The sequence below is a fragment of the Peromyscus maniculatus genome, chromosome 12 (assembly GCF_049852395.1).
Source record: "Peromyscus maniculatus bairdii isolate BWxNUB_F1_BW_parent chromosome 12, HU_Pman_BW_mat_3.1, whole genome shotgun sequence".
Lineage (NCBI taxonomy): Eukaryota > Metazoa > Chordata > Mammalia > Rodentia > Cricetidae > Peromyscus > Peromyscus maniculatus.
The window spans coordinates 65422500-65445816 of NC_134863.1; the positions used below are offsets into that span (position 1 = coordinate 65422500).

The following is a 23317-nucleotide window of genomic DNA, read 5'->3' on the forward strand; positions in this document are numbered from 1 at the left end:
TTGCAATTTACTCAAAATAGCAAAAATCTCTGCATAATAATTTAAAACAACCAAAGTCACAGAAAAGGACAGTTCAGTTAGGAGAGGGTAGGATAAGGGAAAACAAGAATACTCAAAATCACATAAATGTCCTCTAGCTCTTTCATGTTCAGAGGGCTAATGTACTGTAACAATTCATCAGTCATTCTAATAGTCTTTTAACTTCTGTCAGAAAGCCTACTAAATGCTAACATCTTAAATGCTTAATATTCAAAATGTATTTTCATTAATCATGCAAATTATCTGGGCATCCATATTTTGAAATAAATTCCTTCAAAATTTAAAGCCCTGAGGTTTTTGTATGTGAGAAACCAATGTTAGTGAGTAATACTGTATAACAATATAACTTTGAATTAAAGCATTTTAGATACCAAAAGTTGCTAATATAATCCTAGTTTGCATCTGATATCAATTTTATATAAACTCTAAAAATGCTATTAATGTCAGATATTTCTGATTCAGTAATAATCAGCTAAAGTATGCACTTGCATCATTCTGTTTTAGTGCATAGTTGGTGGGTGAATATTAATGTTGGTAGATCTCTATTGTTCAAATAGAAATGACCCCATATTTCATATCAAGGAACTGTGGGTGTGGTTATTACTAAGAGGGTGTTTCTTCTAGATTTGCCTGAGCAGCTTTGTGATGATATCTTATATCCTGCCAGTTGCCCTAGTTTCTTGGCTTCTTGAAAAAAGAATTACAGATGTGGGCCTCTGAAACAGATAAGGTGTTGAAAATGTACAGGACCTAGGTTTTGGTGGTATGAGTGGAAAAGTTTTATCTTTCTCCTTTTTGTTACTGGAGTTCCTTGACTGTCAAAAGACATGGAGGCTGGGAGTGAAATAAAAGTAAATGACCTGAGACCATTTAAATGTAGTTATAGAAGAGGCACAGAGCATTGCTCATTGGATTCATGAGTGATCCAAGTAACTGACAGTCATGAGGGATAAAGGATGAATGTAGCACTTAACTCCCTACAGAAAACAGAAAACAGATGGCACAATCAAATAAGGATCATTTAAGGGATCTTGTTGATAAGGAAACTAATTATATAAGCAGAGTTGAGAGTAGAATAACAAAAAAATAATACAAAAAGAAAAACAAAAAGAAAAAAACAAAAAACCTAAAGCAAAAACCCAAAAGCCTAGCAGAAAGTATGTGAAAGAAAACCTTAAGAGGTGAGGGAAAGGAGACATTATTAGAATCTAAAAAGAATCCTGTGTAAAGATACCTGGCAAAAACTCACAAGTGACTTTTTATTAAGGAGAACAGCTAGCACAAGGTAACGTTATGGGTAGAACTGATACTATTGGGTCCATGTTCCCCTCTGTCCCACCAGTCTCCTACTGGAGCCACCCATTCACTGAGCCCAGGAGGTACCGCAAGTGCACAGACCCAGGACGGAGGCCACAAAGATGAGCTCTGAGTAGATAATGGAGCTTCTTTACATGAGGCTCCCCATGTTCGGAAACCTGCCAGTGTTTGATATTATAGAACGTATTTCTTTAGGTTTTCTGGGCATCCATGTTGAGATTCAGAGCCCTGGATGAAGTAAAGTGGATAGAGAAGCATCTGCATTGGTATGAATGTCACTTCCCTGGTTACAGCACCAAAACTCACAGCTACTTTTTGAATGGTTTTCCTTTGCTTAACCCTTTTTGTTTAAACCACAGTCTATATTCCTCCGGGTTTCTTTTATGGCTATTTTGTTTTTATCTTAGCAAAGTTTCAAGCAGTGTTTCTGCTTCCTCAGTGGACTTAATGAACTTCCTTTATCTCTAATTAATCATATGTATTTCAAAACATAGACAAGCATGAGCCAGACAGTTCACTGTTATTTTCTATCAGTTATTTTGTCAGGCATAATAGTGTGACCAAAATGTCTGTAGTTTGTATTGCTGGAGCAACCATTAAGATTTCACTTTGGCTTCTAATTATAGTCTCTAGTAAAGTTCTTAAATATTACTTCCTGAATCTTGGATTCTAAGGTCCAATAAAAATTCAAAGGGGGATATGTTTGTTTGTGTAGAGAGAAGCAGATTTTTTCCCAGGGCATTTTCAGTGACTGTTTCGGGAAGACATGAGTAAAGGTTTGAAGAATAAACAGTTGCAGAAAAACAAGTTAGTGCTCTATGTAAGTCCCTGTAGCCTCTGGGTACGAGCTCTTATGTATCTCCTTTTGTTGAGTTCTCTGTATTTTTATGAATATGCATACAGGGAAAAAACCTCCCATCTGCTTTCTTTTAGCTGATTCTATCACATTTTGAGTTGTGCATCATTACTGAGCTTCAGAGAAAGATGATCATTTACATTACATATGGATATAAAAGAGAGATCGAGTTGATGAATTGCAAACAAGTATAATTTATATGGACAAAGTATGCCAGAAGTGCTTTTCACCCCATTTTCCTCTGCAAATGGCATGGTTCCTGCCCATTTTGTTGGCCTGGTGCCCAAGAACTGAAAGAGAAAATGATCCTCTTAGCCTGTGCATCACAAGTCTACTCCTGCCCTATGAGAAAACAGTATTTTGCACTTAGGCTTGCTTGGGATCCCAGAAGGTCAAAAGACATCACTGAATATACTAAAGCCATTTTTTTTTTCATTTTTCTCTTATGGTTTTTAAATTTTTTAAACATAGCACAAACCAAAACTAAGTGTTGGAAATGGAAATGTGAGGGGTTTTCATGATGCAGATGCAGAAGGGGAACAGTGGAAAGCACATATACCTGGTATATGTAACCTGGTAGCACTTTGATTTCCCATGACAATCTTCTCCCTAGATGTGTGTAAGCTTTGTGTATATGTTAATATGTACATCTAGGATGTCTTCTAAGGGCTTCTCTGTTGCCTGTAGCCCAGGCAGCTGAGGCTCTGTAATTTATGAGAAACCAAGGTCCATGGCAATGGCAATCCCAATTTTAATTTTTCCACTCATCAAACAATCATTTATATGTTTAATAATTCATTACTAAAATGATTACTCATGCCATGTATTGAGAGTATAGAGCTAAGGCTAAGTGCAGTATAGTTTCTCTCTGAACTGATCAGGTGCAAACAAAAAAATGACGTGCCAGGAAAAAACTCACTGACCAGCTGACCCTCCTTCATTGCTTCTGGCCAGCACAGTTTTTCTGCAGACCCCAGGCCATGTATGTTTGAAGACTTTCAAGATACTCTAAGTACATACCTGGGTGATCATAGAATGAGTACTGCTTCCATCTTATAGCTACGCTAGGTAGGGGAAAATGAAGTTGTGGATATAAAAACCATAGTGACTTTTATACAAACACTACATGTACTGTGTCGAGGGCCTCATATAAATATACTGTGATTTATATCATTTTTAGATAAAAGCATCACTTTTTGGTGATAAATGCCTGGGTAGAGTCCCTTGTCTCAAAAGCAGATGGTTCAATCCCATAACCGTTAGTCTGTAGGTCTGCATGCAGAGAAAGTACTCAGAGGAATGCAGGTGTAAACTGAAAGCAGAACAAAGTCAGAGTGAATTCTCTTTTATTCCTCCTGCTAAAACACCTCTTCAGAGTTAGAAACTGTGATTATTTTCACCCTCTACTTAGATTCTAATCACTTATCTATGAGCCTTCTCATAAATTTAGCAGGGTGTCTCACGTTATCAAGAGTATTGGAAACCTTAATGCTAATTAGTTATGAAGTCTTTTGGTGGCAGTATGGGGCAGTACATGTGTGTAAGCCGAGGGGATAGCTCAAAGTTTCTACATATATTTTTCTCAGAACTTATGCTTACAGCGGAAATTTCTCAATGTTAAATGTCATCAATTTTGCCACACTCAGGAAGTTGCAAGACACGTGGCTATAAACTCAGTGAAATGAAACTAGTCTGAAACCAAATAGTCAGCTACTGATCATTTTCTTTAAAATTTTTTTAATCTATCCCCCTTGGCAATATGATTTAAAAAAAAAACAAAAAGCTGCTAGTAACATTTTCATTTGAAGATAATATTCAGACTTATAAATATCAGTTATAGAATAAATGGAAAACCAGAACTAAAGTGTTCTGAATTTTGTATTTATCAAAAAAACAAACCAAACAAACAAAAAACTAAACTGGATTTGATGATGCAGTATGGAGGGGCTACCCATCAGCCCCACGTTTCCCCAGAGTGCTCTTGAGTAGGAGCAGCAGGAAATATTAGTTAGAAGAATATAGACGGGGCGGGGCAGGGGGTGTTAAAGATAAAAAATACAAGATAGCCTCGAGAGGGCCTAGAACCTATTCCAATGGGCCCCGACTGTCTCTGCCCTAGGGTATATAAAGGAATGCTGAGGGGTGGAACAAAAGACCTCCCCCCAGTACAGCCAAGTGCAGACCATCTCAGACACCTGCACTCAGGCCGTGGGTCCAATCATACTCTCTATGCAGACGTGCTGGGTAAAGCCACTAGGAACCTGAAAGTGGTCTCCCACAGTGCAGGACTGTAATTCCAGCTACTCAGGAGGCTGAGGCAGGCGGATCAAAAAATTAAAGCCACTCTGGACAATCTAGTGTACCTTATAAATAAATAAACAGCTGTGCGGTGGTGGCACATGCCTTTAATCCCAGCACTGGGGAGGCAGAGGCAGATCTCTGTGATTTCAAGGCCAGCCTGGTCTACAGAGTGAAATCCAGGACAGGCACCAAAGCTACACAGAGAAACCCTGTCTTGAAAAACAACAACAGTAATAATAATAATAATAATAATAATAATAATAATAATAATAATGATAATGATAATAAAGGATAGAAGTGAGTGATTAGTTCTTGCCTTACATTTACAGTGTACAGGATTCAATTCCATGTATTGAAGATTGTTTTATATTAGAAAATTTGGTGGAGCTGAAATTTTTCTAACGTTATTGACTGTCATAGCTAAAATCTACAAATATAGGAAACCTCTGGGATTAGGTAATCCCTGCAAACAAGAAAGGTTTTACAACTGTATAAAACTACCTGTACACAATTAGTTACAACAGGTGGATTCTGCTGTCTTCCTAGTGCGCATTGTTTGGTCCAAAAGACCTTTATTGACCAAGTCTAAATAATGCATGTGATTGGGCATCTTGCCAGGTTTAAACCTACAGAGCCAATAAGAATGTCCTGTAAATATTAGCTTCGTGGCTTTCTATCTCCTCATCTGCTTTTAAAGAACTCAGACTCAAACTTCCTTCTAGAAACAAAGCAGAAGCTACAGTTCCCTTAGCCCACCAACTTTTGGTGATCCCTTGCTTTTCTGCTTCTTTCCTTTCAGTGATCCACATATGATCAACAGGTGGATTGATAGGTGACATTAATAGTTGTTTGCCTGACCTCCTTTGCATTGAGCAGACGGATGCTCTAAGTCCAGGGACTTAGTATTAAAGAAATGCAGCAGCATCTTGGATAGGGACATGTTTCTGTGGAAATGTCCTCATCAGGACAGCTTTCCATGTTCAGTCCTTTCTCTTGGCTACTTTAGCTTCTTGTTTTTCTACTTCTCTCTTCTCCCTTTTGTAAGAGCCCAGACTTTTCTTTGCTATTGTCTCCTTAAAGGCTACTTCCAAAAAGATGACCTTAAATCCTCAACTGGTATGAAAGTTTCATTTTCAAGGGATAGAAATTGTGAAAGAGTTTAACTCAGTAGGAGATTGGCAATGTTTTATTAATAGTTGGTTTCACAGTTTTTTTTTCCAATCTAGAGTTTCCTTGCATCACCATAAAAATGTTACACTCTCTTGAACAAACTGAGAGAGTGGCGGTTAGTATAGTTCAAGAGAAAAGCTGAGGTCAGTCTCTGTGCTGTGTCCCAAACCAGTTTCTAGACTAATCTACTAAGAGTGGTAACCATAGTCAGGAAAAGCATACTTTACTGAGGAGGAAATCGACATAACGGTGTGCGTCACACCTGCTATGACACTGCTGGTGAGATTAGATCTGTTAACAAGACTAGAACTACTGTGCTGTCCTCAGCATTCAGAATAACATTTTATCTTGCCTGGCCGTTCTCTGTTACCTTTTATTTCTTATTTTGTAAGATGTGTTTTGATTATTTGAATGCTGTGTTTGTGCATGTCTGGGTTGAGGAATGTTCGTAGGGATGAAGTTACATGCAGAAGCTACAGGAGCTGGATCCCTCTGGATCTTAAGTCTCGGGTGCTTGTGCACTACTGGGTACTGGTGCTGGGAATTAAACTCAGTTTCTCTGAAAGAGCAGTCTATGCTCTAAACACTCAAGCCAACCATCCAGGCATCTTATTTCAGGGTGTGTGTGTGTGTGTGTGTGTGTGTGTGTGTGTGTGTGTGTATAACTATATGAGCACACATGTGTGAGATTGTCCATGGGGGCCAGAATAGTGTATCTGATCTCTTGGAGCCCTTACAAATGTTTGTGAGCCACTCATTTGGTTGCTGGGATCTAATCTCCAGATCTCATGATTGAGGAGCAAGTGCTCTTAAACATTGAGCCATTTGTCCAACTCCACATTGTCTTCAAAAACTTTTTGATAATTGGAGGCATTCACCTGTAGGTTGGTAAGAGTGACTTAACTGGAAAGGTACAGTTGTACATTGGAAATAATCACCAAACTCAATAAACTCTAGCAACTGTTTCCTAAGTGTTCCTCTTCAGCCAGATTTTACTACACTCTGGGTAGTTAAAAGCCTGGGCAAATAAAATCTATCAGGAGGAGATCAGTCTTGTGTAAAGTCAGCTATCAGGTAAATAAATAGAGGATTTCTGTAACCAACTATGTATAAGGGGGCCTTGAACATACAAAGAACAAAGCACAGAAGGAGCTCACAAAATTGTAGCACAGCAAGCCACTCTTTTGTTGAAGTTTGAGGACAGAAGAGAGGGAGGATTCGGCTGAAAAAAAGATCAGGAAAGGCACTGAAAACATATACTGAAACCATACATGGAGAGTCATGGAGGGAATAGAGGATTTGGAAGACTATAAGTAGATTATGCACTGCAAAGTGAGGTCAGAGAGAAGACTCATAAGGTGGGTTCAAAGTCCTCTGCAAAGAACTTTCATGTGTTTACATGTTATACTCAAGTTAATGAGAAGCCATCAAATGTTTTAAGCAAGGAGAATGATTTTATTTGAGTCGTGAATATTTTTCTAGAGACTATGTGGGGATAGATTTGAAGATGGGATATCTATTGGAAAGACATTACAACATTCCACACAAGAGTCCGAAATGTGACAGGAGTCCTGGGAATGGATGAGATGTTATAAATATTACAAGAATTTCAAGAGGTAGGATCCACATTTGTGAATTTGTCTGAGGAAGATAAAAGCAGATCAAAGAATAAAATAACTTTCCATCTCAGTAACTAGCTCTTGGTTTAAAAAAAATGATGGGGTAGAAAGAAAATAGGAGAGACAATTTTACAGTGAAAATGAAATGTTTGAGCATGTCAAGCTGAAATCTGGAGTATTCACGAGTTCAGTTACATGGATCTGGGATTAGAAGATGCTTTCAGAATCCATAGTTTCCTAACTGAGGACTGACTATACAACATGTTCTAACAGAAACTACTCTAAAATATAATATTAAAATACCTTAAGTAACTTTAGCCTTGTAAATACAATATGTACATGGTATATTTTATTATTATGGTTGAGAAAAATTAAAAATATTTACATATAAAAATAAAATACCTCTACAATTATTTTCACTAAATCAAAGCAGAAAGTGTATTGTTAACTCCATCTGCATATTAGATAACAGAATGAAGAAATAAACAGAAAATCGTTAGTAAAACTCCACCTTTGATCAGAACAAAGTATCTAATCTCAGACTACGTTTTCCAGCAATTAAAAAAAATGTATATGCTGTCTGTAGAAATCAGTTCAACTGAAATACCTTCTATAATATATTCAATAATATATATAAATACACAGTTTTCATGGTTATATTTTTATATTTATACACTTGTGAAATAAAGGTAAGTACAGCATATACCATGCACAGGCATGGTATCTTGCATTATATCATTTTTCTAATATAGGTAGATGAACTATAACACATAGTATTTAATAAATATACATTTTACACACACTCACTGGAAATTTAGAGATATAAATTTGTATGTGCAATCATTCATATTAAAACAATTTGCACTTTGGGATGCATTTGAAACATTTCCGTTTGATCTTGTAGCAGATGAAGAGTTCAAATGGAATTCCTCTGTAGATAAGGAGATGTGAATGTGTGTTCAGTCACTGGGTTCTGTGATGGCAATCTTCTGTACCATGTCAGGCAGATTTTCTGACTCCAGGTCCTCTTTGCCATTATCCGAGTTTCCTGATGAGATATAACAGCCAGAGTCCCTTGGGCAGTCATCTAACTGTGACTTACTTAAAACATCTGGTCTTAAGGACAGAGGCACAGATTCATTTTCTTGCTCTTCAGTGGCTATGAATGGAAAATGTGCAGTGGTTAGGAAAAGCCAAGACAAGTTTTATATGATTGTCAGTTGAAAACATTATCCTATTTTAACTATTCCAATCTTGTCTTTACTTCAACAGAAACTCCTGTGAATACAATACACATTTACACCAGATATGTGTGCTCAGATGTTCAAAGTCTTGGAAGTCAGCAATTGCTTATCATTGTTCATTTCTAGCCTCATGTTATTCATGTGAGCTGCCTACATGAGCAAAGACCAATATGGACTCTCATTTTACATTAATAATAAGTTGCCAAAGAAAACAGATTGTATCCACAGTATGACAGATGCCTGGTCCAAATATTCCTTAAAGGATCATTAGAAAAGTCACGTGTAGTTTGAAGTATAATCCAAGAGATGTTGATGTACATTCTGGAATTGTGAATATGTGGATATGTAACTGAAAGATCACTCACCATGACAAACTGTACAGCAGGTCTTCAAACACTTGGAATTTAGCTAGTAATATTTGCAAAATTCTATCTCTGCATTCACCATAGAAACAGATGTAAGAAAACTAGGCAATTTTTTGAGTATCAAATTCTGAATTTCCAAGAACTGCTTCATGAAATCCTTTTTAATTCTAAATAACAATAGTTTATTTTAAGATGTATTCAGTAAAGCAGTTTTATATACAAGAAAGCATTATCTTTTAGAATGAAGAATATTAGAACTCAAACAAGAGGTTTCTCTAAAGAACCTAAGCAACCTTGTATGCTGTGACTCCCTTCAGGGATCCTTTGTCATGAGGCTTCTCTTTGTCAATGTGAAGTTTCCTTGTCCTCTTTGATGCCAGAGATAGACATTCCTCTGCATCGTGAGCCAAGTTCTTCCAACAGAAAATGAATCTCTAGCTGTCATCTCTTAGCTGTATTACCACATTAGCACATCTCTGTTTTCCCTTAACAGCAGGGATTCTTCACTGCTCTCACACTGGGATGATCAAGCACATAGATTTACAATTGAGGCTAAAATTATGACTCATATTCTTAATCACATTGTCCTGCACTTCCAATTATAGGAAGATAGCAGAGCTTCAAAATCCAAAAATGTTTACAGTTGACTCACATGATGCTAATTATGTTATCTTTAGGAATCTGTCTTTATCTTACACATCATGCTCTGTTTTTCAAAAGCATTGTCTAGGCTCCATAGTGTCAAAGATGCTCTGCCATCTAGCCAATCCATCCTCATGATAACATCTGATAGATGTAAGAACCAAGCTCTGATGATTTCAGATACACCTGTATGTAGTGAATGAACTTCCCTTTTTTTTTGTATCAGAATGCTAGTGGTTATGTATCACACTTAGATAAATTGAGAAAATGCTTAACATTTTTTATGATTCTGTAGTTACATAAGTAACTACATTCAGAAAGGCTGAAAAAATGTTAAAAAAAAAACACTTACTGATCTACTCATCTTCAAAATGAACACACAATTTCCTTTAACCTTTTCCTGGAGGATTTTAATTTGAAACCACAAAAGCCACATTTATCCCATTCTCCTGAATAAATGATTCCTGATGTATAATATTAACATATAATATAATAAGTATAGCATGAATTCTAAAGGGTCCTATTAATAAAAACAAACCTAGGGCCTGGTATTGGGGTGAATGCTGGAAGATCAGAGAAGTAGAACAAGCCACAGCTTCCTCACCTCGCCAATTCTTCAGCTGATCCTGTTTCCTCAGACTGGAAGCTTCTGAGTCCTCATCCACATAGATCTCAGCTGAACTGCTGCTCTAAAGCCTAAAAGCTTCACCAGCTCTAGTTTCTGGTCCTCATGCCTTAAATACCTTTCTGTTTTCTGCCATCACTTCCTGGGATAAAAGGTGTGAGTGAATCACCATGCCTGACTGTTTTCAGTGTGGCTTAGAACTCACAGAGATCCAGATGGATCTTTGCCTCTGGAATGCTAGGATTAAAGGTGTGTGCTACCACTGTCTAACCTCTATGTTTAATATTATGGCTGTTCTGTTCACTTACCCCCAGATAAGTTTATTAGAGTGCACAATATATCAACTAGAAATAAGTATAATATAATACAATATAATATATCGATAATATTCTTATGATAAATTGTTACTACAACTTTTAAGTATTCTGGTATCTGACCTTTCAATGCTGATGGTATTAATGATTTGATCATAAAAGTTAGCTGTCTTGAAGCACATGCTGTTTATTAGCAAAGGTCTTGAAGTTGTAGGAGATTTGCTTAGTAAGTGGACTTGATGAAGATATGTCACTGTGTTTCTAAGCCCTCCTTTTATGGACAGGCAGCTGAGTTTAGGCATCATTTTCTAAGGAGTTGGTCCTCTTGCCTTTTCATCTTATTGTTACTGAAAAGAAACGAAAATTTCTGAGACACAGAATCTGCCAGCTATCATTGGACCAAGAATGGCTGCCTGAGACACAGAATGCATCAGCTCTGACTGGACCAAGAGCCCTAATAAGACCAAGAGCAGCTCCCTGAACTACAGAATCAGCTAGCTTAGATTGGACTAAGAGCAGCTCCCTGAGATACAGAATCTACCAGCTCCAATTAGACCAAGAGCTAAGACTGGACCCAGAGGGTCCCCCTGTGCCACAGACACAGCAATCAGAGAGTGGACCAATAGCAGCTTGCTCAAACACAGGCACCTCTTTCATCTATTGCAGGAAGAGATGGTTAGATGCCAGTGCAAAAATACATACAACAACATAAAGAGCAATATGGCATCCCCAGAACCTAGCCCTTCTACAACAGCAAGACTGGAACATCACAATGTAGAAGAAGTGACCTTAAAAATAACTTCATGAAGATGCTAGAGGCCTTTAAAGAGGAAATGAAAAATTCCCTTAAAGAAACTGAGGAAAAGACAAAAAAATTGAAAAATATCAATAAATCCCTTAAAGAAAGCCAAGAAAACCATGAAAAAGCAATTAAACATGTGAAGGAAACAGTTCAAGACCTGAAAAGTAAAATAGAAACAATGAAGAAGACACAAACAGAGGGAATGCTGGAAATAGAAAATCTGAGTAAATGAACAGGAAACACAGATGCAAGCATAACCAACAGAATATAAGGGATGGAAGAGAAAATCTCTGATGTAGAGGCTACAATAGGGGAAATAGATTCGTCAGTCAAAGAAAACACTGAAGCTGAAAAGGTCATAACGTAAAATGTCCAGGAAATCTGGGACACCATGAAAAGGCCAAAACTAAGAATAATAGGGATAAAAGAAGGAGAAGAACACCAACTCAAAGGCACAGAAAATATATTCAACAAAATCATAGAAGAAAACTTTCCCAACTTAAAAAGGAAATACCTATGAAGATACAAGAAGCTTATAGAACACCAAATAGAGTAGACCGAACAAAAAAGTCTCCTTGCCACATAATAATTAAACCACTAAGCATACAGAATAAAGAAAGAAAGAGCAGCAACAGAAAAAGGCCAAGTGACTTATAAAGGCAAACCCATCAGAATAACACCCGATTTCTCAATGGAAACTTTGAAAGCCAGAAGGACCTGGACAGATATAATGCAGACACTAAGAGACCATGGATGCCAGCCTAGACTAATATACCCCCCAAAACTTTCAATCATCGTACACGGAGTGAACAAGACATTCCAAGACAAAACCAGATTTAAACAATACCTATCCACAAATCCAGCCCTACAGGAAGCACCTAAGGAAGTAGTCAGATACACCCATGAAAACACAGGCAATAGATACCCCACAGCAGTAAATCTCAAAGAAGAGAAATACACACACACACTACCACCAAAAGATAATAGGAATTAACAATCACTGGTTATTAATATTCCTTAAAAGCAATGGACTTAATTCACCTATAAAAAGACACAGGCGAACAGAATGGATACAAAATCAGGACCCATCTGCTGCATACAAGAAACACATCTCAAATTCAAAAACAGACACTACCTCAGAGTAAAAGGCTGGGTAAAGACTTTCCAATCAAATGAATTTAAGAAACAAGCTGGTATAGCTATCCTAATATCTAACAAAATAGACTTCAAACTAAAATCAATCAAAAGAGATCATGAAGGACATTACATACTCATCACAGGAAAGATCCAACAAGATGAAGTTTCAATTCTAAACATTTATGCCCCAAATACAAGGGCACCCACATATGTAAAAGAAACATTACTAAAGCTTAAATCACACACCAAACCCCACACATTAATAGTGGGAGACTTCAACCACCCCACTCTCACCACTGGACCAATCTGCCAGCTCGAAACTTAACAGAGAAATAAGGGACCTAACAGATGTTATGACTCAAATGGTCTTAATCGATAGCTACAGAACATTCCACCACTACAAAAAAAGAATATTCCTTCTTCTCAGCACCCCATGCAACCTTCTCTAAAATCAACCACGTACTCAGTCACAAAGCAAATGACAACAGATTAAAAAAAATGGAATAAACTCCTGTATTCTATTTGACCCCCATGGCTTACAGTTAGATTTCAACAGCAAAAAAAAAAATTTACAGAAAGCCTACAATCTCATGGAAACTGAATAATGTTCAACTGATCACCAATGGGTCAAGAAAGAAATAAAGCAAGAAATTGAAGACTTCCTAGAATTCAATGAAAATGAATGTACTACATATCCAAACTTATGGGACATTATGAAAGCAGTGCTAAGGGGGAAATTCATAGCACTAAATGCCCACATAAAGAAGTTGAAGAAATCTCACACTAGTGACTTAACAGCACACCTAAAAGCTCTAGAACAAAACCAAACTCATCCAGGAGGAATAGACACCAGGAAATAATCAAATTGAGAGCTCAAATCAATAAAATAGAAACAAAGAGAACAATATAAAGAATCAATGAAACAAAGAGTTGGTTCTTTGAGAAAATCAACAAGATAGACAAGCCCTTATCCAAATTAACAAAAAGGCAGAGAGAGAGAGCATTCAAATTAACAAAATCAGAAATGAAAATGGAGACATAAAAACCGACAACAAGGAAATCCAGAGAATCATCAGGTCATACTTCAAAAACCTGTACTCTACAAAAATGGAAAAATCTAAAAGAAATGGACAATTTTCTGGATAGGTACCATATACCAAAGTTAAATCAAGACCAGATAAACTATTTAAATAGACCAATAACCCCCAAGGAAATAGAAACAGTCAGTAAAAGTCTCACAACCAAAAAAAAAAGCCCAGGACTAGATGGTTTCAATGCAGAATTCTACCTGATTTTCAAAGGAGAGTTCATACCAATATTCCAGCATTTGTAGATATTTGAGTATGACCCCTCTAGTCATGCTGGTGAACAAAAGGCCACGTTTTATCAGATTAAGTGTGGACCTACTGCCTCAACATAAAATGAAAGGCCCCGCACTACTTCTGTTCAGAATAACATTCTAAGCAAAACTTGCAATCATCATTCTCATTTGTTCCTAGCCCTGTCTGTGTCCTGTTCAGGTTGAGTAGAGTTTGTGGAGCAATTCTGAAGACAGACAACTTAGGCTCTGAAGCCTTTGATTTCCAAAATTATCTCCTTTTTTATCTTTCAAAAAATAAACACTTAGCTTCTTTTTTTTTTCATCCTCAGAAGCCTCTACACACTCCACAAATGGTCCCCAGACAGTCAATGAAAATTGGATTTTTCCAGAGCACATACATTGTTTTAGTAATGAAAGAGCATTTGTTTTGTTTCCACCTGAGAAATGCTGTCTCACAGTCTCTGAATTCTAGGAATTGCTTGGTTTTAAATACAGATTCTTTACTGTGAGAGTCCCTCCATCTGCAATTTTTGTGAAGAGAGAAAGTAGATTCTCAGGCTGAGACCTAAGCAGTACAGTAATTTACAGAACAGCAGTGATTTGCTAATGGTTTCCTCGTGAAGGGAAAACATGACTGCTCTCCTCAGATGCTTCCCACCAGGGTTGCAATAAATTCAGGCAGGTTATCAGCTGGAACCCCTCAACTGTAACTATAAAAAGAAAAGGCAGGTCATTATAGAGCACTGTGGAGAGGACAGAGCCATAGCACCCGGGCTCTGGATGCAAAGGGCCAGAGTTGTTCTTGTTCCTTTTCCTCCTGACACTAAAGTCAGGGATTGGGACAGATGTAGGTCTTGGGCTATGGTTGTTGTTGTTTTATTTGTTTGGGTTTTCTTTTTTGCTACAGAGAGAATAAACTCACAGTAATACATTCACATTTTCTTCTAACTCATTTAGACCTCTCATGTGTAGTTGGAACAGAGCAAGGCTAACTAATTGGCTTACCTGGAAATTGATACCACAGTCTACATCAGCTCTGTCCTGTGGTCCAATCATTTCAACTAGCCAGGCAAATAACACATTGTAATAAGAAATAGTTTTCTGCCAAAATTATTGACTTCACAGAGGATATCTGAGTGAAATGTTTACACACTACAATATTTCTGGTGGTACTTTAAAAAGCAAAACAACAACAAAATAAACAATATGTATTTTTCTATACTATGGTTATTCAAATTATATAAGAGCATATGTTCAGATAATTAATTAACAAATGGATGTATTCAAATGACAGATGGATTTACTGTTTATTTCTTAGATATCTATAATATTTTATATTTTATTTTTAGATACTGGAAAAGTTAAAATAGTATTTTTATTCAATATAGCCACAGAATGATTTGTGAATTTCCCAAACATGAGCATAAGTGAGTATAATTATTGATATATCTTTCTTATTAGCAATTTAACAATCAATTAATAGTAGCCACAATATAACTTTAATAATTGAATTCTATATGTTACATAAGGAAATTAAAATTACCATATTAAAAAAATTATTTAGAGAATATTTTATTCCCTACCAAAAGTTTTAGAGAATTATATAAAGTCCATAAATCAAAAATCATAGATATAAGATTGTCATCAATGTTGAAAAATGGCATGGTGTTTAAAACATAAGACAGCTAATATAATTATTCATAAAATAATTATATTGGAGTTGTGACATTTAATTAATTAAGTGTAGGCAGTCTCAATTATATTAAAAGTGAAGAACACTTTAAAGTCATAAAACTAGATCCTTTTCCTGGGAAGAACTTTTCTGTCTCCAAGGAAAGCAAGCTTCTCAATTCTCACATGTTACAAAGTTAAAGGTTTAGTGAAGTCAGAACTTCCCATTGGCTTGACCTTCCAGGATTTTTAACCCTAAATTTTCCAGATTTCAACTTTACTATCATGTTTGCTTTAGATGTAAAAATATCCATTTCTTTGACTACCTAACATATAAAATAATGGAAGCTGAGAAACACAGGGAAATGCCTGGACAAAGGAAGTATTGATGGAAAGTGGTTGTACACTAACAAAACAACATTTACACTTGTTAAATAAAAACTAAAGGTGACCAAAAAGGATTCTAAGAACCTTGAGAGTAATGAAGGTGCTGCTTGGCTTTATGAAGCTTGCATTCTGTGTCTGTGTCCCATCACCAGTGAAGAAGAACAGGCATATACATTTTAGGGCAGCTACAAGCCTTTTCAAGTTTGAGCTCCATTTGAGTCCCTAACACTGAAATCCGGCCATTCTACAGATAACCAAGCCTGTATTTTGTATAGTGAGGCCTTGTCTAGGGAGGCAATCTTAATAACTAATACATCTTAAATATGCCCTTGAATTATGTGGTAACAACAGTTGCAGTGTGTGTGTGTGTGTGTGTGTGTGTGTGTGTGTGTGTGTGTGTGTGTGTGTGTGTGTGTGTGTAACCTAATTTTTAGAATGACAACAAAATATGAGAAGTCCATTCAAGGGAAAGCAATTGGTTGTGGCTATTTTTCTGAGCTGTGAGAGAAGATGGAGTCACCCATGTATTTTTGCAGCCTAGTATTCTACCGACTAATGACATGTGTGCCCAGAGGAAATCCAATCGCCTAGACTAGGTCATAGTTGCACTGTAGCATAAAAGGAAATGCTAGAGTGTTACATGTACATGCACATGCACACACATGCACACAAAGGCATTACAGTAGTCTTTATATGACTGATGTGAAAACTAAGTTCTTCTCACTAGAAATTACTCTCTGAAGAATGGATAAAAATGTTTTGATTTGTTTATTTTTTTTATTGTATGGAATATGCTATTTGCCATAAATGAAATCTTAGAGCGTAACAGCAAAAATAAATCTTGAAATTTAAATCCTAAAGCCAAGCAGCTATGATTAGAAACATTAAATTGTGTGGGTGTGTGATTGTGTAAACAAATACCAATAACATATCTGTCTGTCTCATCTACTTGTTTATGTGAGCAATTATTGTATCTTTTCTGAAAATGTGTATCTTTTTTTTTGTATCCAGATTCAAATCATATTCCAGGTGGGTTAGAGAGCCCAGGTACACATGTCAGGGCTAGACTCCAGGTTAGACTGGCACACTGCTGGGCCAACTGCTGGACGGCTGTCTGCCATGGCTGAATACCGCCCCTGCTAGAGATGCTTGTTCCAGCTACTGACAGAGCCCTCCCATTTGCCCTGCATCAACTTGGGCAGGCAGGAAGGCACCACTGGGGATGGTAGAGCAATGAGGAGCTGCTGTGACCACAGCCTGTGCCAACAACCTGGCACACAACCCACCCTTCGCCCTTCCTCCTCACTTGGCACTGAAATCAGAATGTACAAGTGTCTGAAATAGACTGAATACTAATTCTGCGAAGTTTTCTTATTTCGTGACCATAATTTTACAATTTAAAATTTAATTAGCCCTCTGTGCTCAGAAAGGAAGGTATTTCCATCCCCCCTTTACCCCAAGGACACCAGTACATAGTTTGGTAGACACATTTATGATACATCAATATAATTCCAAATGTTCAGAAAGAAACTGTGCAGAAGAAATTGAAACTATACACTACAAACAGCAGTTAGCTATTTTATTCTAAGTAAGCATTTCTGAGTAAGATAAAGGGGCTTTAAAGATGTTTGTAGAAAACCTCCAGCAGCCCACATGCATATGTGCGCACCCACCCATGTGCAGACACACACACACACACACACACACACACACACACACACACACACACACACACCTCTTCAAGTTGATGAGAACATTTCCTACCAAAGCAGAGACCAATTTTAAAGCCCCACCATAAACACAGGAACCTTTATATGTACCGTGTAAACAGATCCCGTTTTTTTTTGTTCCTTCAAGAGCTGGCTCACAGTCCACATTTTGTCTCACACCTTAGCTACATCCCCAGGTGAAAGAGCCAATGACCTTATTCTGCTCAGGGATAATGCAACATGGGAGTGGATTCTGAATACCTCTGATTATCCTGCTGGGACTGCAGAACCCAAAAGTCATTGTTGTCCAGCAGTAAACCCATGACCAGCTCGAACACCTCTCATTGGCCTTCCTTCTATCAGAATCTTGCCTCCCACTAGGTAGTGTCCTAAAATATTTAACCCAGTTTACATTATAAAGGTCAAAGTTAGAACAACAGTATCTATTTCTGGGCTAAGAGAAAATGGAAAAAAAAAAAAAGCTTTTTTTTTTTTATTTTCTAAATCTTAGATTCCTATTCCCCGCCCATTGTCATATCTTCTATCCTCTTTAAATACTTTATATACATTAAGGACTCACATCTGGCTTATTCTCTTTCCTGAATTATCACAAGGTTTTAACACTTAAGAAACATGCCCACTTTGCTTATTTATTTTATATTAAATGACTGGCAAAGCCAAAACTCTCCAAATGTTCACCTAACAATGGAACCCCAAACTAGGAATGGACTGACATACATAAACTGGTCTTATTCCATGATAGTAATAAAGACATGTACATAAATGGAGCTAATTTGTGCACCCTATTCTTTTCATAGAGTTATTTTTAGCCTGTGACTTCGACATGCATTTGGTTTTTTAAACAATGTCACACTTTTATATAACCATATATTCAAGGTCTTTATCATTCAAGGAACATGAAGGTTGTGCATTTAATCTTTAGGTTGGTTGTAGAAGATATGATTCACAAAGTAGGATAGATAAAAATAAGCCTGCAGCAGTATGGTGCCGCATCATCAGAATTCACCATCTTATCAACAAATGGAAGTCATTCTTCTTTATTTCTTAAGCGAAGCAGTTTCATAGAAGATAAATAGCTTTCAGTCAGAATAGCCTAACACACAATATGCATCTTTTTGACATGTATATTCTAACACTACTTTATACCATAAGATTAAAATAAGAGCAATCTCGGGGTTATGTGTTGAAAGTGACACAAGTCAACTCTGCATTTTTCTATTATTTGTCTCCTGAAAGTAGACTCTGTATGGATGCTTCTACATAAGAGGCAATAGTTGAGTGTTCAGCATTTCTTGACTTTCGAACACCACATTCTAAGAAGTCTTATGCAGGGAAACAATTTCTGGCATTTATCCTCTTTACATGTCCAACAATGAACGTCACATGATGTTTCTAGACAATTGTATTTTGTCTTCAGATACCAGGAAAAGCTGGAACAGACAACCTCATAGGCATAGGAGACTAAGTCCTGGATATGACTTGAAAAATCTACTTAGCTATTCATGTTTTAGCTTTTCTATCTTGCAAATATTACCCTTTAGGAAACTGATGAAGTAGCAGAAAGTTTCCCTTTTAAAATATTTATTTTTTATTTTTATCTTTACTGGGTTGCACATGCAGAAGGTGGAACTTTGAGCTTTACAGCAGTGTGCCTTTGATCACAGCCCTACCTCTCCTTTTTTAATCTATTTCTTTGAGTTCTTCAAAATTCATTTCTGATTATTTTCTTCAGCTGGAAATAGGACAAGATGGGTGCTTTGAATTGTAGGAGAACAGCAAATATTTTCAAACATTCAGTAAACACTCTACTCTTTCCTTGTACTTGATGGTCACATTCTTTTGGAGATTGGCTACATCACTACACATGATCAACATGAGACACCTACAGAACTAGCTTCTTACATTGTTTAAATGAGGAGCCATGAATGGAAATGACAGAATGTAAAAGAACCTGCCTCATCTACCTAAGAGATTCTCTGTATCAGTTCTCACTGGCCAGTTGTATCTGGGCTCACGCTACTAAATAAGCTGTCTAGTTGTCTAAGTCAGTCTCTGCCTACATTTGAGACTCGATCCTCCTGTGCTCATGCCCCAGTCCCCAGAACTTCAAATAAAACTTTAAAAACCAGGCCTAGAATGATTTCTACTGATGTTGGGTTAGTCATGTAAGCCAAAGATGTTGGGAAAGGAAAAATATCTGTGTAAACCCAAGACTGCAAGTATAAAAAAAAGGTAAGAAAGATTCGAAAGAAGTGCATGAATTCTTACCACATACAAAACAAGTATAGACAGACTATGCCTCAGTTTGGTAGGACTTTTTTTTTTTTTTTTTTTTTTGGTTTTTTTTTTTTTTTTTCGAGACAGGGTTTCTCTGTGTAGCTTTGTGCCTTTCCTGGAACTCACTTGGTAGCCCAGGCTGGCCTCGAACTCACAGAGATCCGCCTGCCTCTGCCTCCCGAGTGCTGGGATTAAAGGCGTGCGCCACCACCGCCCGGCTGGTAGGACTTTTGAAATGAGGTACAAGATAACCCACAAAGGCAGTCAAGAGGTCTGGTTGCTATATACAGGTTGCCTCCTTGATCACCATCTGAACTGTTTTTTCTTGCAATATTAATAATCTCAGCAATGCCTCTCCAACATTGGGCTGGAATCTTAACTCAAATCACTAGAAGCTTCTGCTCAAGATACAAGGGACTTACCGCCTCAGATTCTCACTGTAAGTAGGGAGATTAACTGTCTATCTGAGCTCTGAACAGCACCAAGGAAAACAACAAACATGAAAACATGGGATGAAGTTTTACTAAGAGTATTGTGTTTGAAGAAAGTGGTTGAAAGCTACAGTTAGTTTTACATTTGAAGAGAAGACTAGATTGGATGGTTTGAAATACTTTTTTTTGAGCTTTGAAGTTAGATTCCATTCTCTTTTTGTGTTTTTTCTCTTTAAAAATTGTTGGAGAATTCCATACATGAGTACATTGTATTCGCATCATTTCCACCCTTCCTCCTCCTCCAGCGGCCACCATTCTCTCCCAGCCCCCACCATATCTATAATTATTGTACACACACACACACACACACACACACACACACACACACACACACACACACACAATAACAACAACTATACATAAAAAGCTATGGAGTCTAATTAGTTTTTCCATATTTGCATGTGTTTAGCAAAGAGGCTCGGTTCCTCTTTTCTTCCATTACCAAGTACTCTGCAGTATTTGGCCTTCCCTAAACTCAGGGTTTGGGCGTTTGACTAGATTTAATAGAAATAGTGTTCTGAATGGGCAATTGTAAAAATAAAATCTACTCCAGTTTTATAAGCCCAGCTGGCATAACTTGTACTCAACTATAAATGAATCTGCATTTATTATTTCATCTTTAGTTTATATTTACAAATACAGAGAGCCGTCTCTGATAATAAAAGTGAGTGCTGAATATTTTTGCAAGCTATTATAACATTTACAGAGAGTACTATAAACACATGCAAGATGTGACTATATGGTAATGAAATGAATTTTCCTGTGTTGTGGGGAAAGCCCATTAGCTCAGAGCCAGGCAGTGTTGTTCTAGGAAGACATGTATGGCATTTCTCACTAATGGCTCACACTGTCCCTAAAAAACTTGTCTCTAAGTCTCTTAGTGTTTGAGAATACAGGCATCCACTGTGTGTAAATTAATAGCTTAGGAGAACCAAAACAAGAGACCCAGTAAATTTTTTCCTTTTGTAAGAATACAGTGAAAATCTTTTCCTAATTATACATTTTTGCCAGAGTTGTATCAGATATTATATAAAAATTCTCTGAAGTTATAGGGAAGAATGCTTTATATGATTCTTAGTAAGTGACATTGGGGCTTTGCTTTTAATAATTTTATTATTTATATTAAGGCATGATGATCAGGAAGGAGAAGAATGGGTATGTATACTTACTCTCCTCATCCAGGAGACTCTCAGCAGCAGAGAGTAGCCTCATCCTGTCTTCTGGATTGGCAATGTTTAATTCAACAAGATGACTTTCTTGAATATCCTTCAAGTCTTCCAGGGTCTCATAACCATTGAGCAGAAATGTTGAAGTATATTCCTGTAGGAAGAGGGAAATGTGTATAACCTGTAAACTAGTAAGGCTCAAATATTGTGTCTTGTCTAAATTAGTAAATATAGAAATGCCTATGATAACAAAAACACCAATGGAACTGATGCCTAAGCTTATTTTGTTTACACTAGTTCCCCACAAACAAACTCTAGGGCATTTAATAGGAAGTACTGTAGATTCTTAACCTTCAGAAGGACAAATGTAAAGAAGTAATAATCACTTGAATCTATAATAGTGGGAAATCATGGATCATTTACCAGCTGAATTGTCCATCCCATTTGGCACTTTTACTTTATCCCTAGTTAAATTGACACAGTATTTTCTGAAGTTTTTCAATACAGTACCTCTAATAGATTAAGTTATAGTGATATTTCTGAACCAATCTCTCTTTTTGATTGCTTGGTCATGAAAACATATACTCTCATTAATTTCCTAGTGTAGCTAAAAATGAACTTGAGCTCCACTGAGATGGATCAGTAGATAAACTGCTTGCTGCCTAGGCTGATGGCATAGATTGGGCCCCAGAACATAATGGTAGAAGAAAAAATTCACTCTTGCAGTTGTCCCCTACCTCCGCATTCACACCTTGGCACATATCACACACACACACATACACATACACACACACACACACACACTAAATGAATAAATAAATGGAAAAAGTAAAAATGAACTTGAAACAGACACAATTCTGTATACAGAATGAGTTTAGCATTTTGACTGATTGAAAGATATTATAGATCTAATGCATCACAAACTTGCTATTTCATTTCTAAATTAAAATTTTAATTACAAGTGAAAAGCTCACAGTTGAAGAAAGTGTTTATTTCTTTTCCTCAGTAGGGATATTTTGTCTATCATTTGCATCAATATCTATTAGTGTAAAATGCTTAGACTTCTGATCATAAAGTATTTCAGTGGTTCTCAAACTGTGGGTTATGACCCCCCACTGGGGTTGTGTATCAGATGCCCTGCATATCATATATTTACATTATGAGTCATAACAGTAGCAAATTTATAGTTAGGAAGTAGCAACAAAACTAATTTTATGGTTGAGGCACTACAACATGAGGAACTATATTAAAGGTTTGCAGCATTAGGAAGGTTGAGAACCACCACTCTGGTATTTCTATAACCACTGCTCTAACAGACTGAATATGCAAAGTGAAGTTAAATGGTTTTTCACTTTCCTCAAAAAAAGTCTCCCATTTTACTTGAATATAGTTTTAATATCTTTATTTCAGTTACTAAAATTGAATATGGTATCAGAAAGTTTTAAGTAATCAGGAAAAACTTACTGCAAACCACATTTTAACCAAAAAGGGGGAAGAAGAATGATAATTTGTTTAAAAATAGTCTGTTTTAGAAGAACACAGCATGCCCAAGTTTCCATTATTACACAAGAATCTAACTGTGACTTCCTGAGTACAATGTTTAACACACTTAGATCTTTTTCCATGGGTGACAGAGGCAGGTTTCAAACTGTATTTCCTCCCAGGAGTATCACATGGTACCAATCATTCTATGATGAAACTTAAACAGTATATTGGTAGACATGAGAGTAACTTAATAACTCAGAGATATCAATTTAGAAAAATTTAATTCCTATTGTCTTTATGAATTGCAGTATCCAAGTACTGATGAGTGAATTTTACAAATGGAATGTAAAACTGAGAA

General features: G+C 36.8%; 1 protein-coding gene across 1 annotated transcript in view; it reads right to left on the reverse strand.

Annotated features, from left to right (window-relative positions):
* Positions 1 to 7115: 7115 nt before the first annotated feature.
* The window catches only part of Samsn1 (SAM domain, SH3 domain and nuclear localization signals 1), a 49755-nt gene continuing 33553 nt past the window's right edge, over positions 7116 to 23317 (reverse strand). The window contains exons 7-8 of the mRNA XM_006983596.4: positions 21478 to 21628; positions 7116 to 8461 (exon numbers count right to left, since the gene is read on the reverse strand). Of these exons, the coding sequence (XP_006983658.1) occupies positions 8262 to 8461; positions 21478 to 21628 (351 nt within the window). The 3' untranslated portion in view covers positions 7116 to 8261. The remainder of the gene's footprint in view (positions 8462 to 21477; positions 21629 to 23317) is intronic.